This window comes from Sciurus vulgaris, assembly GCF_902686455.1.
Source record: "Sciurus vulgaris genome assembly, chromosome: 16".
In the NCBI taxonomy this organism is placed as follows: domain Eukaryota; kingdom Metazoa; phylum Chordata; class Mammalia; order Rodentia; family Sciuridae; genus Sciurus; species Sciurus vulgaris.
In genome coordinates this window covers 53460959-53484625 of record NC_136477.1, presented here as the reverse complement: position 1 = coordinate 53484625, position 23667 = coordinate 53460959, and the positions used below count along the sequence as shown (strand labels likewise).

Sequence of the window (23667 nt, the reverse complement as noted above, 5' to 3'; positions counted from 1 at the left end):
ACATTTCCTCCTTCACCTGGTCTGCAGACCTTGCTGAGTGCAATGGCTCTGTTCCTGTGGGAAGAGAAATGGGGTACTCTTCCCTTCTTTTATAGAGGCCCTGCTTCTCCTATGTCTTGAAAATTAGTGTTCTATTCTTTGGTTTCCTTGAGATGACCCAAAAGGGATTGGGAAGCTCTTTCCTGTTGTGCTGATCTGGCAGGGAATGAAAGCTTGGGGAGGGGAGGATGATGGGAGGTGTCCACTGGTGGGAAGGACGGAAATCCCGTATTGGGAGAGATATTGCCAAATGTTGATGAAACCCCCTTCCTCAGAAAGGATAGTGAAAGCAAATACATCCACACCCATGCCTTAATTTATGTTCTTCTCACTGCTGGGTATAGACATAGACAGAGTGGAGAGGCTCTGACTTAAGAAATTTCACTGTAGAAGTCAGGGGTAGATGGGTGAATGTCACCAACTGCTCTGATTCCCTTATTGACTATACTATAGGAGTAGAAAAATGTTTCCAGTCCTGTTAGGAAAAGTCCTAAGGAATTTCATTTAAAAATCCACTGCACAGAGCTGAGCTGTCCAACATGATGGCCACTAACCACAGGTGGCTACTGAACCCTTGAAATGTGATTAGTTCAACCAAGAACTGAATTTTTAATTTTAATTCATCCAAATCTGAATTTTAAAACATTTACTCACTTTAGTTATTTGAAAACTTTCAAGTATGTTTGAAATAACTATAAATTTTCTGAAATCTAAAAACAGACCAAGTGTTTTGAATGAGAATTTAGCTTCTGAACTGGGACATTTCTTAAATGCAAAATATACAACAGACTTCAAGTATTAAGTTTAAAAAACAGAAGGTAAAATAATCATTAATAATTTTGTATTTGCTACATGTTAAATTGAGAAATGAGATTAAATAAAATATGTTGATGAAATTAATTTCACTTGCTAACTTTACCTTTTAGGTGATATCTAAAAACATTTAAAGTTCAGTGTGTGGCTTACCTTATATTCCCAATGATTAGTCCTAGTTTAGAGTTGTCTTAGTATGGAAGATGCTGGAAGTTCCAAATGCAAACTGTTCTGAGGGGCAAGAAAGCCCATCCATAATTCTTACCCCCTTCCTCCATAGTATACACCCAGAGGTTGATATTCACTATACATGGCTGAAAATCTAGGGTGAGAGTGTATGAAGATGTCTGAAAGGCCCTCCATATGCAAAGAACAAGGCAAACAAAGTTTTTTTGTGTGATGACACTTTGTCTTCTGAGGCCCCATGCCCTCATGCTTTCTCCCCTATCCTCTCACAACCTTTTCTAGGAAAAGATCAAGTATCACCATTTACAACAGCTTAGTAAGTATTTAGTTGGGAGATCTGTTCTACCTTGGACATTTTCATTTTATATTTAATCTCATACCAGAATGAAAGATGGAGTATGGAGCCTTGGACCCCTTTGGAGGGGGCAAGGGGTCATTTGGGGATCTCAGATTCACAATCCAACCCCAATGTTCCTAGTTCCATCCCAGTCCTACCTAAGATTCTCTTAGTCCAGTTTCTCTAAGAAATGTCACCATGGGTCTTCTTTTCCTTTTTCTAATTCACACAGGGTGAAAAAGGTGACCTGGGCATGATGGGCTTGCCAGGGTCAAGAGGACCAATGGGCTCCAAGGTCAGTGTGTGGTCCAGATGAATATCCCCAGATCGTCTCAATAAGGCTCTAGAGCAGCTGCTGGCCTCAAAGATGGGAAGGGCGGAGTCACCAGCCTGGGCTGCAGAATGTCACAGACATTAGAAAGCCAGTGGCGGGATGCTAGTCTTTACCAACCCTTTGGGGGACATCATGCCCTAGGTTCAGGGGCATAGGGATGCCATTCCTACCATTCTCCTGGCCTGTTAAGGTCAAGCCTCTGGACCACAGAACAGATGAAAACCTATGTGGGATGAGGAAACCAATGTTCTTTTGAGGCCTGGTATGAGCACAATCCTCTGAGACATCTTTGTGTTTGGTGTTGCAACCCCCACCAAAACTTGCAATGTGATATGGAGACCCCTAACACACATCCAGGGACTCCTCCCATTCTTGCACCACACCCGCAGGTCCTACAGAGATGATTTTAAATGCACTTTCTGCTTTCTCTTAGGGCTACCCTGGATCCAGAGGGGAAAAGGTCAGTGCTTGTCTCTGATGGCATCCCAGAGCCTGTTCTGGGCTACAGGGTCCACAGTCGGTGGTGGGCAGAGGACAGGCCCAGGTCTCTCATTAGTCACTAACTACAGAAACCATTCCTAGCTATTCCTCTGTCCTTTGTCAATGGACTAAGGAGGAAGTGAGGGGCCTCCTGAAGCAGGATAAGGGGGAGTTCCCAGTGAAGGTACAGGCTCTGCATGTACAGCAGGTAATCAAGTCTGGTTTGGTAGAGAATGGACACAGTATGCACGGAGATCCTGGAGGAAGGTGGCAGGTGTGTGTCCTTAGAGCAAACTTCCACCACCCAGGCTTCTCATCTGTCAAAACAAAACAAAAGCCAGAAGGAACCTGACAACAAACTTCCTATGGGATAAGAAAGGATCTGGGACCCAAGATTTTTTGTGAGTTGTGCTTCATTATTCTGTTTGGGGGTCCAAACAGAAGGTGATCACAAACCTTTCCTTTGCTGAGTGAACCACCCAATGTCTGTGAGTCTATGTCTTTGTAAAATGAGGGTGTTGACTTAGGGAGCTTTTCAGTTTGAAGTGCTTCAATCTCTACCCTACCCCTTGATATTAACTCATTAACTCTCTCCTGTGGTTTCCTCCTAGGGATCCAGAGGTGAAAGGGGTGACTTGGGTCCCAAAGGAGAAAAGGTAATAGCCAGTCCATAGAAATGATAAATTACAATGGAAGTAGCAGCTCACACCATGTATAGACTGAATGATGGATGGGGCTGACAGGCCTCCATCTTAAAAATGACTGACCAGGCTCATCCATTGCCCTTTCAAGGGTTATTTCAGAGATGATCGTGATACTTGTTGTTCTTTTTACAGGGTTTCCCAGGATTTCCTGGAATGTTGGGGCAAAAAGTAAGTACTCTGAAATAGTGAAAATAGGTCTCGGTTAAAAACAAAACAAAAGGTTCTCCAAGCACAAGAGAGCCCTGCCTCTTTGTCCATCATGGAAATCGAGTTTAACTGTGGAAGGTTCTGGTTTAGGGTGAAGAGCAAGTTTCCTTACACACTGAGGAGAGGATGGCAGGCAGGGTGGTCTGAGACCTCCCTCCAGTCAGTGGCAGGGAAACACATCCCATCAAGGTGGAAAGAGGTCCTTCTTTGTTTTTCCTACTTCTTGGAAGACTGATGATGTTCAAAAGCAGGAACCTTGTGACAAGGAATTCACATTGGAGGTGCAGTGGTCAAAGCCCCTCTTAGTCCACAGGCTTCAGGGCAAAGTATAGCCATTTTTGGTTTAATGTCTCTGCTACCTAAACTTTTCTTCGGTCTTCTTCCAGGTGCACAGAATTATTTTATTGAATGAATAAACCTCTTTATTTAAAGAGATTTTATTTAAAAAGTGAAATATTTAGTGGTTATCTTGCTTGGGATAAGGCCTAATAAAAATGGAGTCTGGTTCAGGTAACTTAAAGAAAAGTTAGTTAGCAAGTAACAATAGAGTGGTGTGCAGATATAATGACAGTTACAAAGGTAGCAAATGGCTGACAGATTTTTGAAGACTTTTGCTTAGGGTTAGGGTCTGGTTGCAAACCCCAGTTGCTAAGGAATGAAGAGACAGAGGTGTATAAATGACCATTTAGAACAATTCCTAAACTAACAATCACCCTGGATGATTCTCCACACATGCAAATGGATGCTTTCTTAGTATTTTTAACTTTTTAAAGTTTACTTAAGATATCATTTTCCAAACCTAAATAATTTTTATCTGACAGTATCTAGCCAGTAAAGTATATTTAAATGTTTTCATATTAACTGTGATTGTATCACCACCTTAAGTATCAGAAACTCTGTTCCTGCTACCCTAAATGGGGTGTTGCATTTTTAAAATTGTAATTGTATAAGTAATTTAAAGGAAACAATAAAAAGGCAAATTTTTAATTTTATTTAAAAAGATTTAGCTTAGGTATTCACTCATTCATTCAGCACAACAGTGAAAATCAAAGAATCACAAATTACTATAAAATTAAGCAAGACAGCATCTCTGGCCTTTGCACCATTTACTAGACCTGGCGTTGAAAGAGTTGTCTTCCCTCCTTTGTGGTAGGCTGTTTTAAGACAGAGCTGATATGATAACCATAATTAGGTCTTAGGAGAGAAATTAGATCAAAAAATTACTGGCTGCTTCCAGTTGATAAAGAGAAGGGCCACACTTCCTTCTGACAATCTCTTTAAAAAATTTATATTGTTTATGCTGCTGTTTCCTCCCTATCAAATAAGACCTCCCCTGACCTTCTCTGACCAGCCAATGGAAAATGGCACAACCATATAGAAGCCATCCTATCCCCTCATGCTCTGCAGAGAATGCTAAAGGATGCCACATGTTCAAAAGAATTCAAAGACTTAAAGAAAATTCTTGGTGATACAAGATGTTGGTGTCTTAAGAAGGGACAAATTCTTTGTATTGGCTGAGCTGACAGATCATTCAGAGGTTTATGCTTGATCCTCACTGTATATTGGCCTCTCCTGGAATTTTCCATCATGTTATACCTCTCCTGACCCCCACCTGCAAAGGAGCCTGGGTGTCTATTTTCTCTGAGTGGCTGAGGCCACTTCCCTGGGTCCTGGCTGTTAAAGAAACTCTTGTGGTTGTGATGGCTACTTGGTGGTGCATTGTATGAGGGTAACTGGAATAATGTGCCCTGTGAGTTCATGACCCCCCAAAATAGTTAAGTAGAACTGGGCTCCTAGGAGAACGTGGAGAAGAAGGAAAGAAATTAAGATGAAGAAATGGATTTTGCAAAAGATTGGTCTTGTCCTATGAAATTCTGCAACTGGTGCGTTTTGTTCTGATTGTTCAATATGTTCGATATGTTAGGAATATCGTGTGTTTTCTAGGTCTTTTACAATAATTATATTGAATATTTGACCATACATTTGGAAACCCCCCCCCAAAAAAAAAGTCTTCATCTAAATCAAAGTGAGCATGAACTCAAAGCAATGCTTATTAGAGAGTGGGAAACTCTATAATCTTAAATAAAAAACATCAGATGAGCAGAAACTCCCCAGAGATGACAGCTGGCAAATGGTGTCCAATCATGAAAAAGCCCACAGGCCTGGTGCAGTGGTGCACTCCTATAATCTCAGTGGCTTGGGCGGCTGAGGCAGGAGGATTGCAAGTTCAAAGTCAGCCTCAGCATTTTAATGAGGTCCTAAAAGCAACTCAGTGAGACCCTGTCTCTAAATAAAATGCAAAAGAAAGGCCTGGGGTTATGGCTCAGTGGTTAAGTGCCCCTTGATTCAATCCCCAATACCGGAAAAAAAAAAAGTCCACGGATTTGATTTTGTGATAAAAACAAACATCACAAAGCACTACATAAAATTTCAACTAAAAGTGAAAAAGTCTTTTCTCCAGGACAGTTTGTGTAGCATTAGGTACACAAATGACTGGAATGCAGAAGCCTCCCACTCAGGCTATTCTGGATATGGTTTTTCCTCTCTCATTTAGCCACCAAAACGTCACACAGCCATCTCTCCCAGGAATGAAGTAACCCATACAGGGTTAGCTGCTTCAGCCCACTCAGGGCTGGCTTCTTCCCTTCTTATTCTTTGGAAGATGTGTCAACCTTTTACACAACCTCGTCCCTCTCCTAAGCTCCCAGGGCAGCCCATCTAGAAAAAAATTGAAATCATCTAGAGACTTCCCTCATGGTTAATGATTGGCTAGACCTGTCTAGATATGCCCACTCCACGCCCCCCAATTCCCTCTCACTTCTCTTTCTTCTATCCAGGGTGAAATGGGTCCAAAGGGTGAACCTGGGATAGCAGGACACCGAGGACCCACAGGAAGACCAGGGAAACGTGGCAAGCAGGTAAGGATCCCAGGGTTTGCTTCCCCTCCTGAGGTCAGGGAGGCGGCATCAATCAGAGCTAATCCATTGCCCCAGTCTCCCGTGTCCCCTGGGGTGGTGGGCAGAAGCAGCAGCATTTCCAGGTACGTCTGGCTTCTCGGACTAGCCACAGGCCCAATAGACAGCACAGGATGTGCCATGGATGCTGTACTCAAGATCAGTAACAGAGCCGTCTTCAGTCCACGGGAACAAGTCTATCTAGACCAAAGCAACTAGGAATGGGAGATAAAGTTATTTACCCAGAAAAGCTGCTTTTTGCCTCAGTGTCCCAGGCACGGAGTTTTAGAGAACAGCCTAGATTTCCCCCCACATTGAAAGGTCTTCTGGGTCTCAAGGGTAGTGGATTTTTCCCTACATTGGCCCCCAATTTGTAAGCAGTCCTTTTTATTGGGTTTGTAGTGGTTGAGGAAAATTGTTCATTCTGAGCTCCCCTGGTCAGCGGCTCCTGCATTAAGCCAGGTGATGTGACAGGAAAAGGAAGGAGGAGGGCATATTTCCCGTGGCTGGCTCTAGAGTTATACTGAGGGTCTCAGAAAAACTTTTGATCTTTTGCTAAAGGACAGCACGTCTGAGAGATGCATCCCATTACTTTTTTGAATGTCATATTGTTGGCTCTTTTTAATTTCAAAGACTTCTTAAATGTAGGTAAGTAACCTTAATTTTAAATAGATTATATGAATGTATATACTTGCACTACCTGCTTTATAATGTCAAGGATTATGTTAGAAGAAAAATATCATTTTGAACATTATGAAAGTATTTTTGTTTTAATTTAGTTTTTAAAAATATTTTTAGTTGTCGATGGACACAATACCTTTTAATTTTATTTATTTATTTTTATGTGGTGCTGAGAATTGAACCCAGCACCTCACACATGGTAGGCAAGCGCTCCACCACTAAGTCACAACCCCAGCCCCTATTTTAGTTTTAATTAACAAGTAATTATATACATATATTTATTTATGGAGTACACTATGATGTTTCAATACATATAATCAATATATTGTGCAATGATCAAATCATATCTATCACCTCAAATATGGTTTCTTCTGGTGATACATTTAGAATCCATTCAGTTTACTAGGTTTTTATCTCCCTTCTCATTATAAATTTAACATATAATCATCAGAGAAACTTAGAAAATTTAGAAAAATAAGAGGGAAATAATCTAAAGACCCAATACTCAAGCATATACACTATTGGTGGTGAAGATGTGATTTTCAAATATTTCCTTCCAGAATTATTTCTTTTTACAGTTTCAGGTTGTTTGTTTCTTACATATCCAAGGTATAATTATTTTTTAACTATAAATTAATTTTTAACTTAAAAATATGTACACAATATGTACAGTTTTTCTTGCCCCTGTAGATATTAATTAACATTTAAAAACATCTTTAATTTGTGCATCATATGTTAGCACGTGAATAAGCAATAGGTTGTTTGTACAAGAGAGACCTAACCAGGTGATAAAGATCCCTGAAAGGTGAATATCTTTGGGTTCAAAGCTTTTTCCATTCTTCTACATATTTCCTGAGACCAGACCTGTAATCCTCAAACTTTAGCTTACATCAGAATTACCTGTAACAGGAGGGGAGATTGAATACAGATTCCCAACCAGGTACAGTGGTATAATTCCAGGTTTGTCTCTCATTACCCTGATATCTAGGGCTTATTTTCCAAAGATGATACAATCAACCTGGAATAGGCCATCAGCCTAATTTTTGTTGTTTTAAGACTTTTTAATGTACAGCTAGGGTTCAGAATCAGTTCCACTATGAGGCTAATTGTGGTCTTCTCCGGGTAAATTTAGAAGTGACAGATGTTCCCATATGGATAATGCAGACCTCACAATAATTTTTGAAGTAACAACTTTCCAGTCTAATTTTCAAAGTGTTATGATGGATAGCATGGCCATGGCTTCACCATGATGCCACAGACACTAATTTCCTTGAATCTAGACTCAGAAAAAGAAGAAGAAAATAGGAGAGAAATCTTTCATCACTTTCTTCCATACCAATGATTCCCATTCAGAATATTTTCTGCTTGGGATTCTAGACTTCCATCCTCTAGTTCTTTTCTTGGACGGTGTTTGACTTCTCCTAGGAGAGTCAAAGCCAGAAAGGCTATTTCCTGACCCTGCTGACATAGATTCCATTGGAGTACTAGTAAGAGCTACACCAAAACCACATCTGGGAGCTCAGAGAAGCTAGGGGAATGAGCTCGTCCTTTCTAGAAGATGTTATCAACACCCCGAGTGTGCTTCAAGTCCTTGGTATCTTTTAATGAGTTGACACTTGAGTTGTGAGCCTTGGTAGCTCACCAGGGGATGTCATTTTTGTCAGGAATTCACTTCCTAGCGCAGAGTCCTGTGTCTAGTGTTTATTGGACCAGCAGTGCTCAGAGCTTCTGGCGATTATTGTAATCCATCCAAAACTAGGAACAAAAAATCCAGAAGGGATTTCAGACTAGAATTTCCAAATCAGAAGGACTTTAGAGACCACTTAATCCAATCTCTTCAAGGAAACTGAGGAGCAGGAAGGTGGCATTGCTTGCCCAAGACCCCTCCACAATAGAATCAGTTGCAAAACCAGGATTAGCACTTAAACCTGTCGCAGGGCTTTCCCCCATACATCTTCTCCCCAGCCCCTTCCTGCTTCGGGACTTGCCTTTGGGCAGGTCCAAGAAAGCAACAGTTGACTTTATCATAAAAACCTTCAATGAAGGACACACAACAACTTCCTTGAGAGCAATCTCCCAACTTTGTGGCAAATGAAGAATAAAGAAAGCTTTTCCTGGAAAGCTCAGCTCCATGAGTCCTACTGATAGAGACATGGCTCATTCTGAGCAGAAGACGCCTTCACAGCTGGTGTCAGAATCAGGAGCATCTCCAACTCCTTCAAGCTGTGTACTTCCTGTGCTCTGAGCCAGCTGACCTGGCTGTTAGAAAAACAAGCCTTAACCGTGGCTATATTAAGCCAGTGTGACTTCCTTTGCCATTCTGGGACCTGTCTTGGTTACTGTTCGGAATGCTTCAGCTTGGCCCAAAGCTTAAGAACGCCTTCCATGAGGATGGAATTGGAAACAAACTGACCTCATGGTTCCCATTTTAAAGTTTAAGAACTCACCGGGCATTAGTGACAGGGCCCCCAGGGACAGGTCAACAAGGCAGCAAGTCACATGTCACCTTGTGATTGAAAAGGAGTCCCTGGTATGTGTATTTCTCAGACTTAGAGAAGATTGTGTTTCATCAGGTGGGCACACTTGCCAAGGCACAATGTAGTGAGGAGAGCCAGGCCAAAGATGTCAAGTATCAGTCACTGTCCCCATCAGGCCTAGGGCAAAGGTAGTTAGCAAATTGCTCACACAAAGAGCCTAGAGCATACACCAGTTCTTGGGTAGGGGGCGGGGCTGAGGGGAAACTGAGAGCCTGCTCTCTGCCCCTGAAGCCCCCAAAGTAGGCAGAAAAGAGCACACTCCACTCCTAGTGGAACAGCTGTAGCTCTGTGTTATGCTTCCCTTTAAGAGAATCAGGCCAGGCGTGTTAGTGCACACCTGTGATCCCAGTACTCTGGAGTCTGAGGCAGGAGGATGCCAAATTTCAGTTTAGCCTGGGTGACTTAGCAAGATCCATATCAGAAAAAGAAAGGGCTGGGGGTATAGCTCAGTGGTGGAGTGCCCCTGGGCTCGATCCCCAGCACCAAAAAGCAAAACAAAAAAAGATAAAGAAGAAGAAGAAAAGAAAAAGAAATCAGGATTTCTTTTACTGTGTGAAAAGAGATGAAACCAGGCCAATTGCCCAGATGATTACGTGGCTCCACATTGTGTGCAAACCACATTTTTCACCTTTGAGATATTTATTAACCTCACAAAAAACGTATGTACGTGGATAATCACTGGCCCCACTTTACAGAGCACAGAACTGAAGCACAGAACCAACCACATGAGCTCCCAGGGTCCATGGTCAAGGTGAAAACTCTAGTTTTATAGATGGAGGGATCTCCTTCTTCTTTGTGTGGTTGGCTTCTTTCTCCTCCCTTATCTGATCTGGGCAGGGGAGGTAAACACTAGATGCCAACCCACAGGGAGCTCAAGCATCATGGGGAGACATTGATGCAATGACCACACAAATAATATGTGTGCTGTGATCTGGGATAAACACCATGGAAGAAATGGAGCATGTTAGGATTACCTCTGCCAGGGAGATCCGAGTCCAGCTGGGAAGTCAGGGATGGGTTTGCTGCGACTTTGAGCTGGAACCTAAAGGCAGAGGGGAAGGAAGAGGAGTCTGATGCAGAGAGAAGAGTTTTGAGAAGGGGTATAAGAGTCATAGTGCTTTTGAAGACCAAAAAATGAAAAAAATGGAACAGGACTAGCAAGCCTGGCCATGCCCAATTTTATAAGCTGAAGGAAGGAGCTGGATCTTTATCCAGACAGCCACAGGAAGCCAGTGAGTGGGAGGAGCTCTTAGGTGACACAGCTCTCAGGTCCTGAGAAGCAGGCAGAAAGCCTGAATTCTAAGCCTCACTTGATATGAGGGAACTTTCATAAATCCCCTGCTCTCTTCTGAGCATGGCTTTCCTAATCCATCCCAGGGGAGTGGGTTGGGCTGGTTCTGTTCAGCTCTCATGTTTCTGGGATAGAGCAAGAACCAAGGCCTGTAAACTCACAACTGTCACTATGTATCTCAAATGCCACTTGCCCTGAGTCCTCTAAGAGCTTGGTGGTCCAAGACCTCTGGGCTTACATCTGCCCTGAGCTCCTAAGGGCTAGGTGGTCCCTAATTTAGAGATAAATGGGGAAGGAAGTTTGCCTTCTACAGTATAATAACAGGCCGTGCCTTTCTCTCTGTCAGGGACAGAAGGGAGATAGTGGAGTTATGGGCCCACCTGGCAAGCCTGGGCCTTCTGGTCAACCTGGCCGTCCAGGCCCCCCAGGACCCCCAGGACCCCCATCTGCAGGTAAGAGTTACACTTCTGGGCTTGATCTGCAGGGTGGCACTTCTGGCCAGCCTCCCCAAGAGGGGACAAAGCAATGCCCATAGAGCTCTGCCTTCTGTTTCAAGTTAGAAACTGCCAGAGGCACTTTAATATCCTGATCATTTCTCCACACTTTGGCTTATTCCATATTTATACAAGAGTCATAAATGGCATTCTGGCTTTGTTTTAGTATTTTGGAAAACAAACAGAGAAAAGACGCGGGGAAGGGGGAACATTGTGATGTCATTTATACTGTCAGTGAAAAGGGCATGTATTTTAGCAACCAACACCTTTTTCTAGAAGAAACATGTTTTGTGACTCCAAAACATTCTCTTAAACACAGAAGCAGAAGTGGCATTGCAGATTTTCCTACCTTACACAGAGTTATGAGGGAGTCCTTGTTTATTTGCATTGGAGATAGGATGGAATCACTAAAAAGAAATCAAAAAAGTCTAAGAGGGCATAGGTACACTGCTACCTTGTTTTGCCTTGTTTGATTTGATCAGATAAGACCTGTATGCTATTCCCCTGTCAGCTCCAAGTAAGGCCTCTCAGAACCCATCATCCATACAGAAAGAGCAGACTTTTACAAAGAGCAGGATTATTGTCCCGCTTTGATTCTTTCCCCTCACTCTAGGAGGCTCCTCAGAAAGGAAATAACTCAAAGGAAGGCATAGGGAGGGGATATCAGTCCAGAGAGATGGCCCACATCCTGCTTGGCTGCTGCCTGTCACCCTGCTAGGGCCACCCCCGATTCATCTCACCTACCGGGTGCCATGCGGGGATGTGCAAGTGACTCAGCTACAGGCCTTGCCCTCAGGGAACTTGCCGTCTAGCTGAATGTGGGGGACAGGTGAGGAGAGAAGAGGAGGAAATAGTTTAGAAGAGAGATCCCTCTGCCTGAACCCAATTGGATAATCATCCAGACTTGGAACAGAACCCCCTAGTAATTCCTAAGGGTATTTTTGAGAGTCTGATAAAAGTTGGTGTGGGCCAGGCACGATGGCACACACCTGTAATCCCAGAGGCTCAGGAGGCCAAGGCAGGAGGATCACAAGTTCAAAGCCAGCCTCAGCAGCCTAGTGAGACCCTGTCTCAAAATTTAAAAAAATAAAATGGACTGGGGATGTGGCTTAGTGGTTAAGGGTTCTTGGGTTAAATTCCCAGTACCAAAAAATAAAAGTAAGTTTGGACCTACTTGGGGGAGGGGGTGCACACCCCCACCCAAGATTCTGAATCCCTGCTCTGAATCCATCTTGGCATGTTCCTGGGCTCCACAGACCACATGCTGAACAGTCTAGCTAGTCCAGGACTCCCTTTATAAGAACCTTGAACCTCAGAGAGGAGTGACCGCCATAAAGTCACAGAGTTGCCAGGCGGTACCCTTGTTCACAATCAGTCGGCTCCTGGGATCCCCACACAGCCTCTGGAGATTGACCTACTGGTTCCTCTGTCTTTTCCAGATTCCTTTCTTGTCACCTGCTGCCACCACAGCAGCCAACAGAAGTGGAAGACTCTGGGGGTGGGGGGGCAAAGATGGAGCGCAGGATCCAGCAGCTGCAGGGTATGCTGTCCATCCTTGCCCCCCAGAGTCTTCCACTTCTGTTGGCTGCTGTTGTGTAGTTCAGGTTGCTGTGCCCTTCAGTTCAGCCTGGCAGGAAGTAGGCAGGAGTAACAGATGCCCTCCAGCAGCTGGGAGGAAACCAGCAGGGAAACTGCAGTGGTGGCAGCAGGCTCCCTGCCAAGTCCTGTCCTGTCAGGAAGTTACCGTAGGTGCTGGTGCCCTGCACAGTGGAGCGGGATGGGGACAGGGGGCAGAGTCGGAGAGGGTGGGAGCTTTATAATTACCCAAGTTACAGGGAAAGAGGGTTGGGGGATGGGGAGGGAATACAGGCAAAGCGCCCTTCGGATACAATTTGTGATGATTGAATTACAAATTTGGCTGAGTCTTTTCTGTACCCAGACAGGGTATAAGTGAATCAACATGGTACCTGGGAATTGCAGACTTCCTGAAAGCATCAGTACTCTTGGAATTTGTCTTATGAATGGCACAGTGTTAGGTCAAACATGAGTTCAACCCTCAGCCCCACCACTAATTCACTAGCAAATTTCTGACTCGCTCTCTGAGGGCATGGTTCTGGAGAAGTCCTTCTGGGGTCACAGAATCTTCTAGAAATTTGTTCCAATGCCACTCTTACACTCCTGGTCACAAAACATTCCCACCTCATTTTCCCCAGGTGCTTAACTACCCACAATATTCCTGGGCTAGTGGAGTCTCTGGCTCTTCTGAAAATACTAGAATCCAAGACTGGAGTTCTTCTCACAGAATTATAGTCACATTTCTTATTAGAACAAACCACTGCAATTTGGCATAAGATGTGGGCGAACCTCCTCCCCTCCTGCTATCAGCTTTCTGGTCTTGGACAGATCTGTCGATCACTTCAGAAAGGCTCAGGGAGTTGGGGTCTTTCCCCTGGGGTCTCCTTCTTCAGCTGCGGCTTTCTTGTGGTCCTGACCAGATCTATCCCCTGGGGTCATTTTGTCTCCTGCCCTCCTGGGATCTGTAAACTTGAGTCCCCAATTCCTGGCTGCCCCAGATGCTATAGTACTAAAGCCAGTGACAAGCTCTTCTCCAAAGACCCCCTATTTTCCCAGGTATGTATTCTCTTCTCCATTGCATCATTTTCCCCTTCCTCTATTCTGGTTGGATGGCTCCTGCTCTAGTGCTTTTCTGGAGGGTGACTTCTAGCATTTTCCAGAGGCTGCATCTATTCATTCAATTATCAAACATGGACCTTGTTCCTACTGCACATCAAGCCCTGGTGGATAAGAACACTCACCAGATCTGCTGTTGTGGGCCTTACGTTCTAGTGGAGGAGATAAACCTTGATCTAATAAACTCACAATATATAGAATCACCAACAGATAAGTGCTGTGAAGAACAGATGCAAGCCTAGCGCAGTGGCGCACACCTGTAATCCCAGTGGCTGTAATCAGGAGGATCGCGAGTTCAAAGCCAGCCTCAGCAACTTAGCAAGGCCCCAAGCAACTCAGTGAGACCCTGTCTCTAAATAAAATACACAAAAGGACTGGGTGTGGCTCAGTGGTTAAGCGCCCCTGGGTTCAATCTCTGGTACCAAAATAAATAAAAAAATAAAAGAATAGATGTAAGGAACTAAGAAGTTGTTTGAGTTGAACATGAGAGTGTAAAGACTCAAGAAGGCTTTCCCTGAAGAAGTGACATTTGGCCCCAGATCAGGGGTTAGGCACCTAGGAGCAGGGCAGGGAGGGAGGGAGAGGATCTGGGGGTGGGAGGAATGCTCTGTACAAATACTGTTTCCCTCGACCAGCTCTTCTTGGTCCTGCAAGCTTTTAAAATTATGGGTGCCTAGAGCTGGGGTGTGGCTCAGTGGCAGAGAGTGGTTACCTAGTATGCATGAGGCACTGGGTTCAATCCCCAGTACTGAAAAAAAAAAAATAATATATATATATATATATATATGTACATATATACAAACACTAATTTATATTCTTAGAAGTCTTGATGGAACTACTGTGGGTGTGGTCTGAACTTCAGGGTCCTTCAAAACTGAGGTGAAGCCAGGCAGAGTGGTGGGTGCCTATAGTCTCAGCTGCTTAGGAGGCCTAGGTAGAAGGGTTACTTTCATGTCCAGAAGTTCCAGACCAGCCCTGGCAATATAGGGACACCCTGTCTTTAAAAAAAAAAAAAAAAAAATCCATGTGAGAACTACTGCCCTACTATCCTGGCAATTTTCTCACATTTGTAGGCATTGATAGCGAGTATATTTCCTGATCATACCTTTTCAGGGTATAGCCTGACTTTTCAGTACAAATGTTCTACTTTCTTCCAGGAGAAATAAAAGAAACCCACATTCAGAAATTCCTGTGTAATCATCTTATATATAAGAAGACAAATAGCTGGGCATGACAGTGCACATCTTTAGTCCTAGCTACTTGGGAGGCTGAGACAGGAGGATGGCAAGTCCAAGGCCAGCCTGTGTAACTTAGCAAGACCCTGTCTCAAAATAAAATTAAAAAGGACTGGGGGTGTGCTTGCCTAGCATTCATGATGCCCTGGGTTCAATCTCCAGTGCTTCCAAAAGAATTATAAGAACAAAATTTAAGAATAAGAAAAGTTATCCATCAGTAATATGTTCACTTCTAAGAAGTCCCTATAAATAAACAAATTCACTTTTATTCTTTAGTAAGGAAATCCACTGATGGACAGTAGCTGTGGGCTCTGAGTCCCAAGAACCCCTTGTCTTTCCTGCACATTGGCTTCTCATGCTTTTTACTTCATGGTTGCAAATATGGCTGCTGCAGCGCCAGTCATCTTGTCTGTCTTCAAGGGAGAAGCTGTATCTCTCAGCGGCCCTTTCTCCCTTCATCTCCTTTGCATCCCTTTGAACTTCTCCCTCAGGCCCACCCTGAAATGCCGTGGACCCAACCTCCTTTCTGTTGTACAGGCTGCTCATATTTTCCCGGCTGTTCAGTTTTCTCTTTCTTGGTGCTAGTAACACAGCAATCTGTTGCTTCCTAGGACATCTTGTAATGGGACCCAAAGGGGAGAGAGGATTTCCCGGGCCTCCAGGAAGATGTCTCTGTGGATCCTCCATGAATGTGAATAACCCTTCCTATGGGGAATCCGTGTATGGACCCAGCTCCCCGCGGGTTCCTGTGGTAAGGCTTCTAGGTGAAGTCTGGGAGGTTATTCATGAGGACCTGCAAAATCCTCTCAAGACCTGCAAGATCCTTTTAGTAAAATTTATCCCCCCAACCCCCACCCGGCGTTACTAGGCACTCACTCATAGGAAATCATGAAATAGAGGAAGATCAAAAGAAGAAAACCAAATTTTCATTTCATTGTGCATCCATTTTGGGGTATTTACTTTGCTTAAAAAAAAAAAAAATAGCTTTGAGGCTAGGTGCAATGGTGCACACCTGTAATCCCAGTGGCTTGGGAGGCTGAGGCAGGAGGATCGAGAGTTCAAAGCCAGCCTTGGCAATTTAACAAGGCCCTAAGCAACCCAGTGAGACCCTGTCTCAAAATAAAAAAGAATGGGCTGGAGTTGTAGATTAGTGGTAGAGTGCTTGCCTTGCCTGTGTGAGGCACTGGATTTGATTCTCAGCACCACATATAAATAAATAAAATAAAGGTCCATTGAGAACTACAAAAATATTTTTAGGGCTGAGGATATCCCTCAGTTGGTAGAGTGCTTGCCTTGCAAGCACAAGGTCCTGGGTTCAATCCCCAGCACTGAAAAAAAAAAATTTAAATAAATAAATAGGTTTGAGGATGTGGCTCAGTGGTAGAGCACCCCTGGGTTCCATCCCCAGTACCAATAAATAAGTAAACAAAATAGCTTTGATATTGCTCAGATTATATTGTACAAAAATGTTATGTTCTAGTTATTTCAGTGGAAAGCCCATGTTTTCATACTCTATATCAATATCATTCTAAACTTTTTATTATAAGACATTTCAAAAAAATATAAAAGCAGAACAAATAATGTAATGAGTCCCAGGAAACAAGGATCAACTCATTCCTTGTTTTCTCTTTACACGTACTCTCTACTACCTATCTACTCTCTACTACCTACCTACTCTCTACTACCTACTTTAAGATTATTATTTTTTTATTATTAATATTATCTTTTTTTGGTACCAGGGATTGAACTCAGGGACACTTAATCATTTAACCACATTCCCTGCCCTTTTAATTTTTTATAAGGGACTTGCTAAGTTGCTTAGGGCCTCACTAAGTTACTGAGGCTGACTTTGAACTCTTGATCCTCCTGTCTCAGCCTCCTGAGCCACTGGGGTTACAGGCATGCACCACCACGCCCAGCCCCTCAGATTATTTAAGTGAGCAGGATATCCATTCATCAAAAAATGTCATTAGAATTGATGCACACTTGTCCCACCATCATGTGACTATGCTATGATTTATTTAACCAGTGACACTTACAGGATGCTCCTGAACTTTTCACTAATGTAAATAATACTGCAATGAGCATCTTTTGATTATGATCATTTTGTCAAGCATCTTTTGCAGATGTTGAATTATTTAACTATAGGACATCACCTCTTCATCTAAGTCTTGGGAATATCTAAAACATTTAAACATGCTGTTTCATGGCATTAATTTTAATTTCAAACTTGGACATTAGGAACTGGATTGAGAAGGAATGGGAATCAGGATATCCTTCCTGCCTCAGAAGGACAGTGGGCCACACAGCCCCCTTCCCACGGTCAACCAGCCATGCCTAGAGATTCTGTTTGCTGCTCCAGCTTTCCCCGGCCCCCTGAAGAAGTGTTTTCTGGAATCCTCACCACTGTGTTCTCTGGCAGATTTTTGTGGTCAACAACCAGGAAGAACTTGAGAGGCTGAACACTCAAAATGCCATTGCCTTCCGCAGAGACCAGAGATCTCTGTACTTCAAGGACAGCCTTGGCTGGCTTCCCATCCAGGTACCCCAAAGCAGGCCCCTCAGGACACCCCAATCCAGGACAGGTAAAATGTCCCTTGAAGGAAGGGCCCGGACAGAGCTCCTGCTGTCTGTCTCCATGACAGACCTTTCCTGAGCATCTCTGCACTTCCCATTCCACATCGAAGCTCTGCTCTGAGCCAAGATCCCCAACTCTGTCCAAGTCCTTGTGCCACCAGAATGCTACCTCATCAGACCTGTCATTCTGCCAACTACAGAGTTCAGGTCAAGCAACAGGAAGAGGATCTTCCCCACATCCAAGAGGAAGCTAAGGGAAGCCCCCACCATGGTCCCTGGACCCAAGCATCAGTCCCCAGTGCACTGACCTCTCTGCCCTGGTGTGCCACCCCCTGGTTAATGTCGTGTGTTTCTTTGGCCAGCTGACCCCTTTCTACCCTGTGGATTACACCATAGACCAGCGTGGCACCTGTGGGGATGGGGTCCTGCAGCCTGGGGAGGAGTGTGACGACGGGAACCAGGACGTGGGTGATGACTGCATCAGTGAGTAGGGGCCCAGCCCAGCAGGACCTGAGACCTGGACAGCCATGGGGTGGGGCCACGGCAAGCCCTGGACACCAGCTGCAGCAATCTGGGACCATTCTAGAGCTAGAGAGGATGCGCATGGGCCGCCTTGGAGACCTCCCTCCTGATTTCAGGCCAAATGTTATCCTTCTGCTCCTGAGCTCATGCGTGGGGCAACTGACCTAGGTCTTGCTCCCAGGGAGGACTTTGTTGCTCCAGGCTTTCTCCCAATCTGACTTCTTGGTGAAAAACACAAAAAGATAAAGGTATAGCCAGGCACAGTGACACAGGCCTGTAATCCCAGCAGCTCAGGAGGCTGAGGCAGGAGGATCATGAGTTCAAAGCCAGCTTCAGCAATTTAGCAAGGCCCTAAGCAATTCAGCAAGATCCTGTCTCTAAATAAAATATAAAAAGGGCTGGGGATGTGGCTCAGTGGTTAAGCACTCCTGGATCCAATCCCCTGTACCAAAATTAAAAATAAAAATAAAGGTGGCGGTCTCTCACTTTGTATGCAAAAGTGAGAGGTAAAAGGGAGTGGCCATGAATTTAATCAGGATCCCTTTCCTAGGTAGAACTCCAGTAGGAAGCTGGGCCAGCCAGAGCCACTTCCAGGTTTATGGAATGGCCCTGAGCACGGGAGAGTTTATTTTTATTTATTTCGCTTAATTTTTTAAATCAAGCAACAAAAGCAGGAGGTGGGGTAGATAGCATGGCTTTCCAAGGCAGAACAGAGTTTGAACACAGGTTCTGGTTGCCCCTGGGCTCAGAGAGGAGGCCACACTCAGTGATGGTGGGCCATGGACAGCTGTCAGCCTCACTTTTCTCCCCCATGAAATGGGTATATGGTACTGATAGTTCAAATCTTAAGAGATTCTGAGTTGAGATATGCATGGGTTGTCTGGATGCAGTAAGAGTTTGACAGGCATTCCCTGAATTCCTTCGTGACTTGGTTTGCCTGGGGACAGGCCCAGGGGCTTGAGGATGCAAAGTCATGGTCCTGGCCCTCAAAAAGCTCATGGGAGGGATGACAGTGCAAAGTGGTGAAGGTGCACCCAGGTGTGGGTACAGAGGAGGAGTTGCTGCTGCCAATCTCTCCTTGTAGCTGTACTGTCCCTTAACAACCCCTGGAGGACAGCCCCTAGGGTGCTGGCCTTGCCTGGAGTCCCTCTACCTCTAGATAGATCCGTGCTCAAGTCCCTGCAGTGCTCTGGGGGACCCTCTAAGGCAAGCCTGTCCTACTCTTCCCCTTCTCAGGCTGCACTTCCTGTGTCCCCTCAGGTTGTCACCGGGCCTACTGTGGAGATGGTCACCGGCACGAAGGTGTGGAGGACTGTGACGGCTCTGACTTCGGCCACCTGACATGCGAGACCTATCTCCCTGGGTAGCGAAGACTTTATGTGTTTTCTTGTTTTGTTTTGGTACCAGGGATTGAACTCGGGGCACTTAACCACTGAGCCACATGCCCAGCCCTTTTTATATTTTATTTAGAGACAGGGTCTCGCTGAGTTGCTTAGGTCCTTGCTAAGTTGCTGAGGCTGGCTTTGAGATCCTCCTGCCTAGCCTCCCAAGTCCCTGGGATTACTGGCATGTGCCACTGCACCCGGCTTTACATGCTAGTAAGACAACTTTCCTCCTATCTCGACCTCCTCTCCTTCACACATTTTTTTTTTACTACCTCTCATGTTTCTGGTACTTTCTAGACACTAAGGTGGGGTGATGAATAACAGCACGTGGTCCCAACTCACCTGGAGCTTTCTGTTCAATGCCGAGACAGGCAATAAGCACACAATCCCATGCGTCCTCTCTGTCAGAGCAGCCTGCATGCCCTTGAAGCTGAGCCAGGGTAGACACAGTCACCAGCTCTATCCTGGGCCCAGAGGGAAGCAGAATCTCTAAGTCAGCTGGTAATCCCCACTGGTTATCATGACCACATCCATCACCTGGGCAGTGGCCTTGGAGGGAAGCCCAACGGAAGGTAGCAATGTCAGGGAATTTCTGAGAATATACTTATCTGTACAACCTAAATTCCCTGGAATAACCTCCCCATCCCTTCAGCAGGCCTGTGCACACAAATGAGATCAGGCCAAGATTGATATCTAATTTTGCTAGTTCATGGCACCTCCGAGAAAATATTCCCTTCAAGGACCCTGATAGTTATTTCTGAGACTCTCCACTGGTTTTTCTCAATGCTCAGTACAAGCGTGCTAGTGTCCTGGCTTCCACAGTGACTTCTCCTAAGCCACCTAGGGCCACTAGCCCTGTGAGGTGCTGCTTACATATCCAGAATGTAGCCTTCTGGTGCAGAGCCAGAGTTGTAGAATGTTCTAGAGAAAAGAGAGATCATTCCCTCCCACCCAGACCACATGCTGCTCTTCCCTATACTCCAGAGTGGATCTGCTGGTTCCTTAGTTTTCTTAGACCCCTCATGAATTCCATCTCTTCAGCTTTTGCCTTCAGCATTTTTCTTCTTGTAGGTTTGGACTGAGGCCCTCAGTGGGGCTAGAGAACAGACACCATGTCTGTCTCTCGTATCGCCTCCATTCTGCTCTCTCTTACAAGGGAGTCTCCTCAACACCACCCTCCAACCACATACCAGCATCCTCAACCAGGTTGGGGTAATTACACACCTACAGTCACCCTCAGTCTTCAAGCCTTAGCCAGGACCTCACTAGAAATATGTGTCTTGTGAACAGTGTCCCCTTCCTGAAGCAAGGAAGGCTTCTAACAGACACCTGCCAGGAAGTTAGCAGGGCTGAGCTGTTTGTTGGCTCCATGGAGACAATTAAGGGTAGACAATCAGGCCAGGTGCGATGGCACACTCCTGTAATTCAGTGGCTCAGGAGGCTGAGGCAGGAGAATCGCATGTTCAAAGCCAGCCCTAGCAACTTAGCAAGGCCCTAAGCAACTCAGCAAGACCCTGTTTTCTAATAAAAAACAAAAAGGGGCCTGGGGTTCTGACTCAGTGGTTAAGCACCTCAGGGTTCAATCCCTGGTACCAAAAAAATATTAGTAATAATAATAATAATAGTAATAATAACTAGAATTAAGTTTTAAGTTCAGTTTGGTCATAGCAGCCACATCTCAAGAGCTCAGGAGCCCCATGTGGCCCGGGCACTTGTTTTGGAGTGCATCTTCAGTACCATGGACCTCATGGATGGCACTGAGATCCCTCCAGGCTTGAGAAGGCGGTGCCTGTCTCGATGCTGTGTTGAAATCAGGGCTCTCAACTCCTGCCACCCCAGTCCCTCAGATGAGACTCAAGGCAAAAAAAGCCCAGAGACCTGACTCAACTCCTCCATTCCCTGCACCCCAAACAAGAATGGAAATATTTTCATAGAAACCTTGGCCCTGGGTAAGGTGGCAGCAAGATCTGTTTTTTGAGGTAGCCTTCTAGCACATGGTTTGCTTTCAGAGCTGGGCAGGAGCTTGCCTGCCTGCTGTCCCATGTCTGTCCTGACCTGTGTTTTTGCCTCCTTCAGGTCGTATGGAGACCTGCGGTGCACCCAGTACTGTTACATCGACTCCACACCCTGCCGCTATTTCACATGAGGGGCGTGAGGAACTGGCAGCAGATTCCCCAGTCCTCACAAACTGGCCTTGTGCTCACCTGGGCCAGTGTCCACCAACTTTTGTGTGACAAAAATAAGGATGATTTCTTGCTGCTAAGATGTGCTTTTGACTCTGTCCAACTGGAAGAATTTAGGACCACTGCATCCTGTCTTAATCCAAAGTTCTGGAAAACCTTCCACATGCCCACCTCGGAAACTGTTCCCCGTCTCTACTATTGGCATAAGAGCCAGCTAAAATGCCCTTTTTCTTCTGGATTGTCACTGGCCCATGGACTTGGCTTAGCACTGTTAGACACATGTAAACCTGCAGGGCTGCTTTAGTTTGTTGGGATCTCATTTGGGAAGTTCAGTGTGTAGGCTTCTCAGTCCCTTGGACCTCCAGACATGCAGGTGATCTTACCTGGGCAGCCAGCTGTCAGGTCTCTCAAAGACCTGAGAACCACACAGCAGAGAAGTGGATATGTTCTCTCCATGTGGCTCACAGCTTTGGACTCCACGAGGAACTCGTCATTTGGTCAGAGCCCAACCTGGCTTCATGTGGAAATGGCTCCCCCAAGGAGAGACCCAACTGTGAAAAAGTACTGACAATGCCACAAGACCCATGCCCACCCTTTCACTGCCCACTCAGGAAACGACTCCTGAGCGTAGAGGGTGGAGGCTCAGCTGGATTGCTTGCCATGAGAACAACAGAGTGAGTGGCCTTTCTCTTCCTGATGTCTCCCACAGCAAGATTCTTAGAGTTTCAAAATCCCTGCTGCCATCTTGACCTTATGGCTTTCTCTGTACTTTGACCTCCATCTTGCAAGTAGTGCCTCTCACTTCTATTTCCTGTTCAGAAGACTCACTCCATAAGTCCATACACCTGGGCAGATGTTGGTATTTCCTTGTCCTTAGGTACATATAATCCTGGCTGTCCCCATCTAGGGCCCCACTGCAAGTACACTCTTGGCACTATTTCTGTCTTGAGCTTCATCTCCTCACTTCCTGCTGACTCCTGGGGCTCCCTGTGACCCCTTATTTGTGACTGCATTGTGCACATCCTTGCCCTCCTGTCTGTGTGCCTGCACTTTTCACTTTTCTAAAGAAGCGTTAGTCCTGCCTGTCTGTGAGCTGCTTCTCTTCGCTGTTTCCTGAGCAGGGCTTTGCTTTATCATGGAAAGACACCTCTGGGATCGCCCTTATTACCAGAAGGAGTGGCCCTCTCTCACCCTGAGCTTTTGTGCAAAGCTGTTCAATGATCCTGAGTCTTGAGGACTCAGCAAGCAGGAGCTTTGGCCCTGGGTGGCCATCTGGATGGTCTGTGGGTGACCCTGACCCCAGAAGTGACATCATTCTAAGGGTGGTGTCTTCCAAGACAGGAGCATTGGTCAGCTAGTTCCCTGGGTCTCTGGGACAAGTCCTGGGGGCAGGGGAGGGGGGTGTTGCTTCCATCGCCATCCTGGAACTTCCGGATAAAGAAATAAAGGCGCGATGAGTATGGTGGCTCATGCCTGTAATCCCTGCAAGTTGGGAGACTGAGGCAGGGGGATCACAAGTTGGAGATCAACCTCAGTAACTTAGTGAGGCCCTAAGCAACTTAGTGAGACCCTTTCTCAAAATAAAAAATAAAAAGGGCTGTGGGCGTATTTCAGTGGTTGAATCCCTAAGTTCAATCCCCAGTGCTCAAAATAGCAGCAACAAAAACCAAACAAACAAAAAGTAATAAAGGCAATTCCTCACCATGGCTCACTCTTCCTTGGGAGGTTAAGGCCAGTATTTCAGTATTGCTGGATAGAATGAGAAGCCTGAATTCAGTTCTGCTTCCTGAATCCTACCACGGGTTCTGGAATATGAAAGCATTCCAGCTTCCTCATGCTGAAGGGAGGAAAATGAAGTGGAAGGAGGTAGTGGGACCTGCCAAAGGTCAGAGTCCAGACCTGCTAGCCCAGGCATGTCTCTAACCTTGCTTTAGGGCCTCGTTTGAAATGGGATGGAGATCTAGAACTATGCTGAGCCTGGCCAAGAGACACCCTGCCCTGGGTCCCACACCTTGGA

The 23667-nt window shown here is 45.3% G+C and overlaps 1 protein-coding gene across 2 annotated transcripts in view; it reads left to right on the top strand.

Moving 5' to 3' along the window:
* The window catches only part of COLQ (collagen like tail subunit of asymmetric acetylcholinesterase), a 56625-nt gene extending 32958 nt beyond the window's left edge, over positions 1-23667 (top strand). For both annotated transcript variants that reach the window (XM_079114422.1, XM_079114423.1), the window contains exons 7-17: positions 1608-1670; positions 2143-2169; positions 2801-2845; positions 3026-3061; positions 5938-6018; positions 10910-11015; positions 15595-15734; positions 17406-17525; positions 17923-18043; positions 19343-19445; positions 21544-23667. In XM_079114422.1, coding sequence (XP_078970548.1) covers positions 1608-1670; positions 2143-2169; positions 2801-2845; positions 3026-3061; positions 5938-6018; positions 10910-11015; positions 15595-15734; positions 17406-17525; positions 17923-18043; positions 19343-19445; positions 21544-21613 — 912 coding nt within the window. In that variant the 3' untranslated portion in view covers positions 21614-23667. The remainder of the gene's footprint in view (positions 1-1607; positions 1671-2142; positions 2170-2800; positions 2846-3025; positions 3062-5937; positions 6019-10909; positions 11016-15594; positions 15735-17405; positions 17526-17922; positions 18044-19342; positions 19446-21543) is intronic.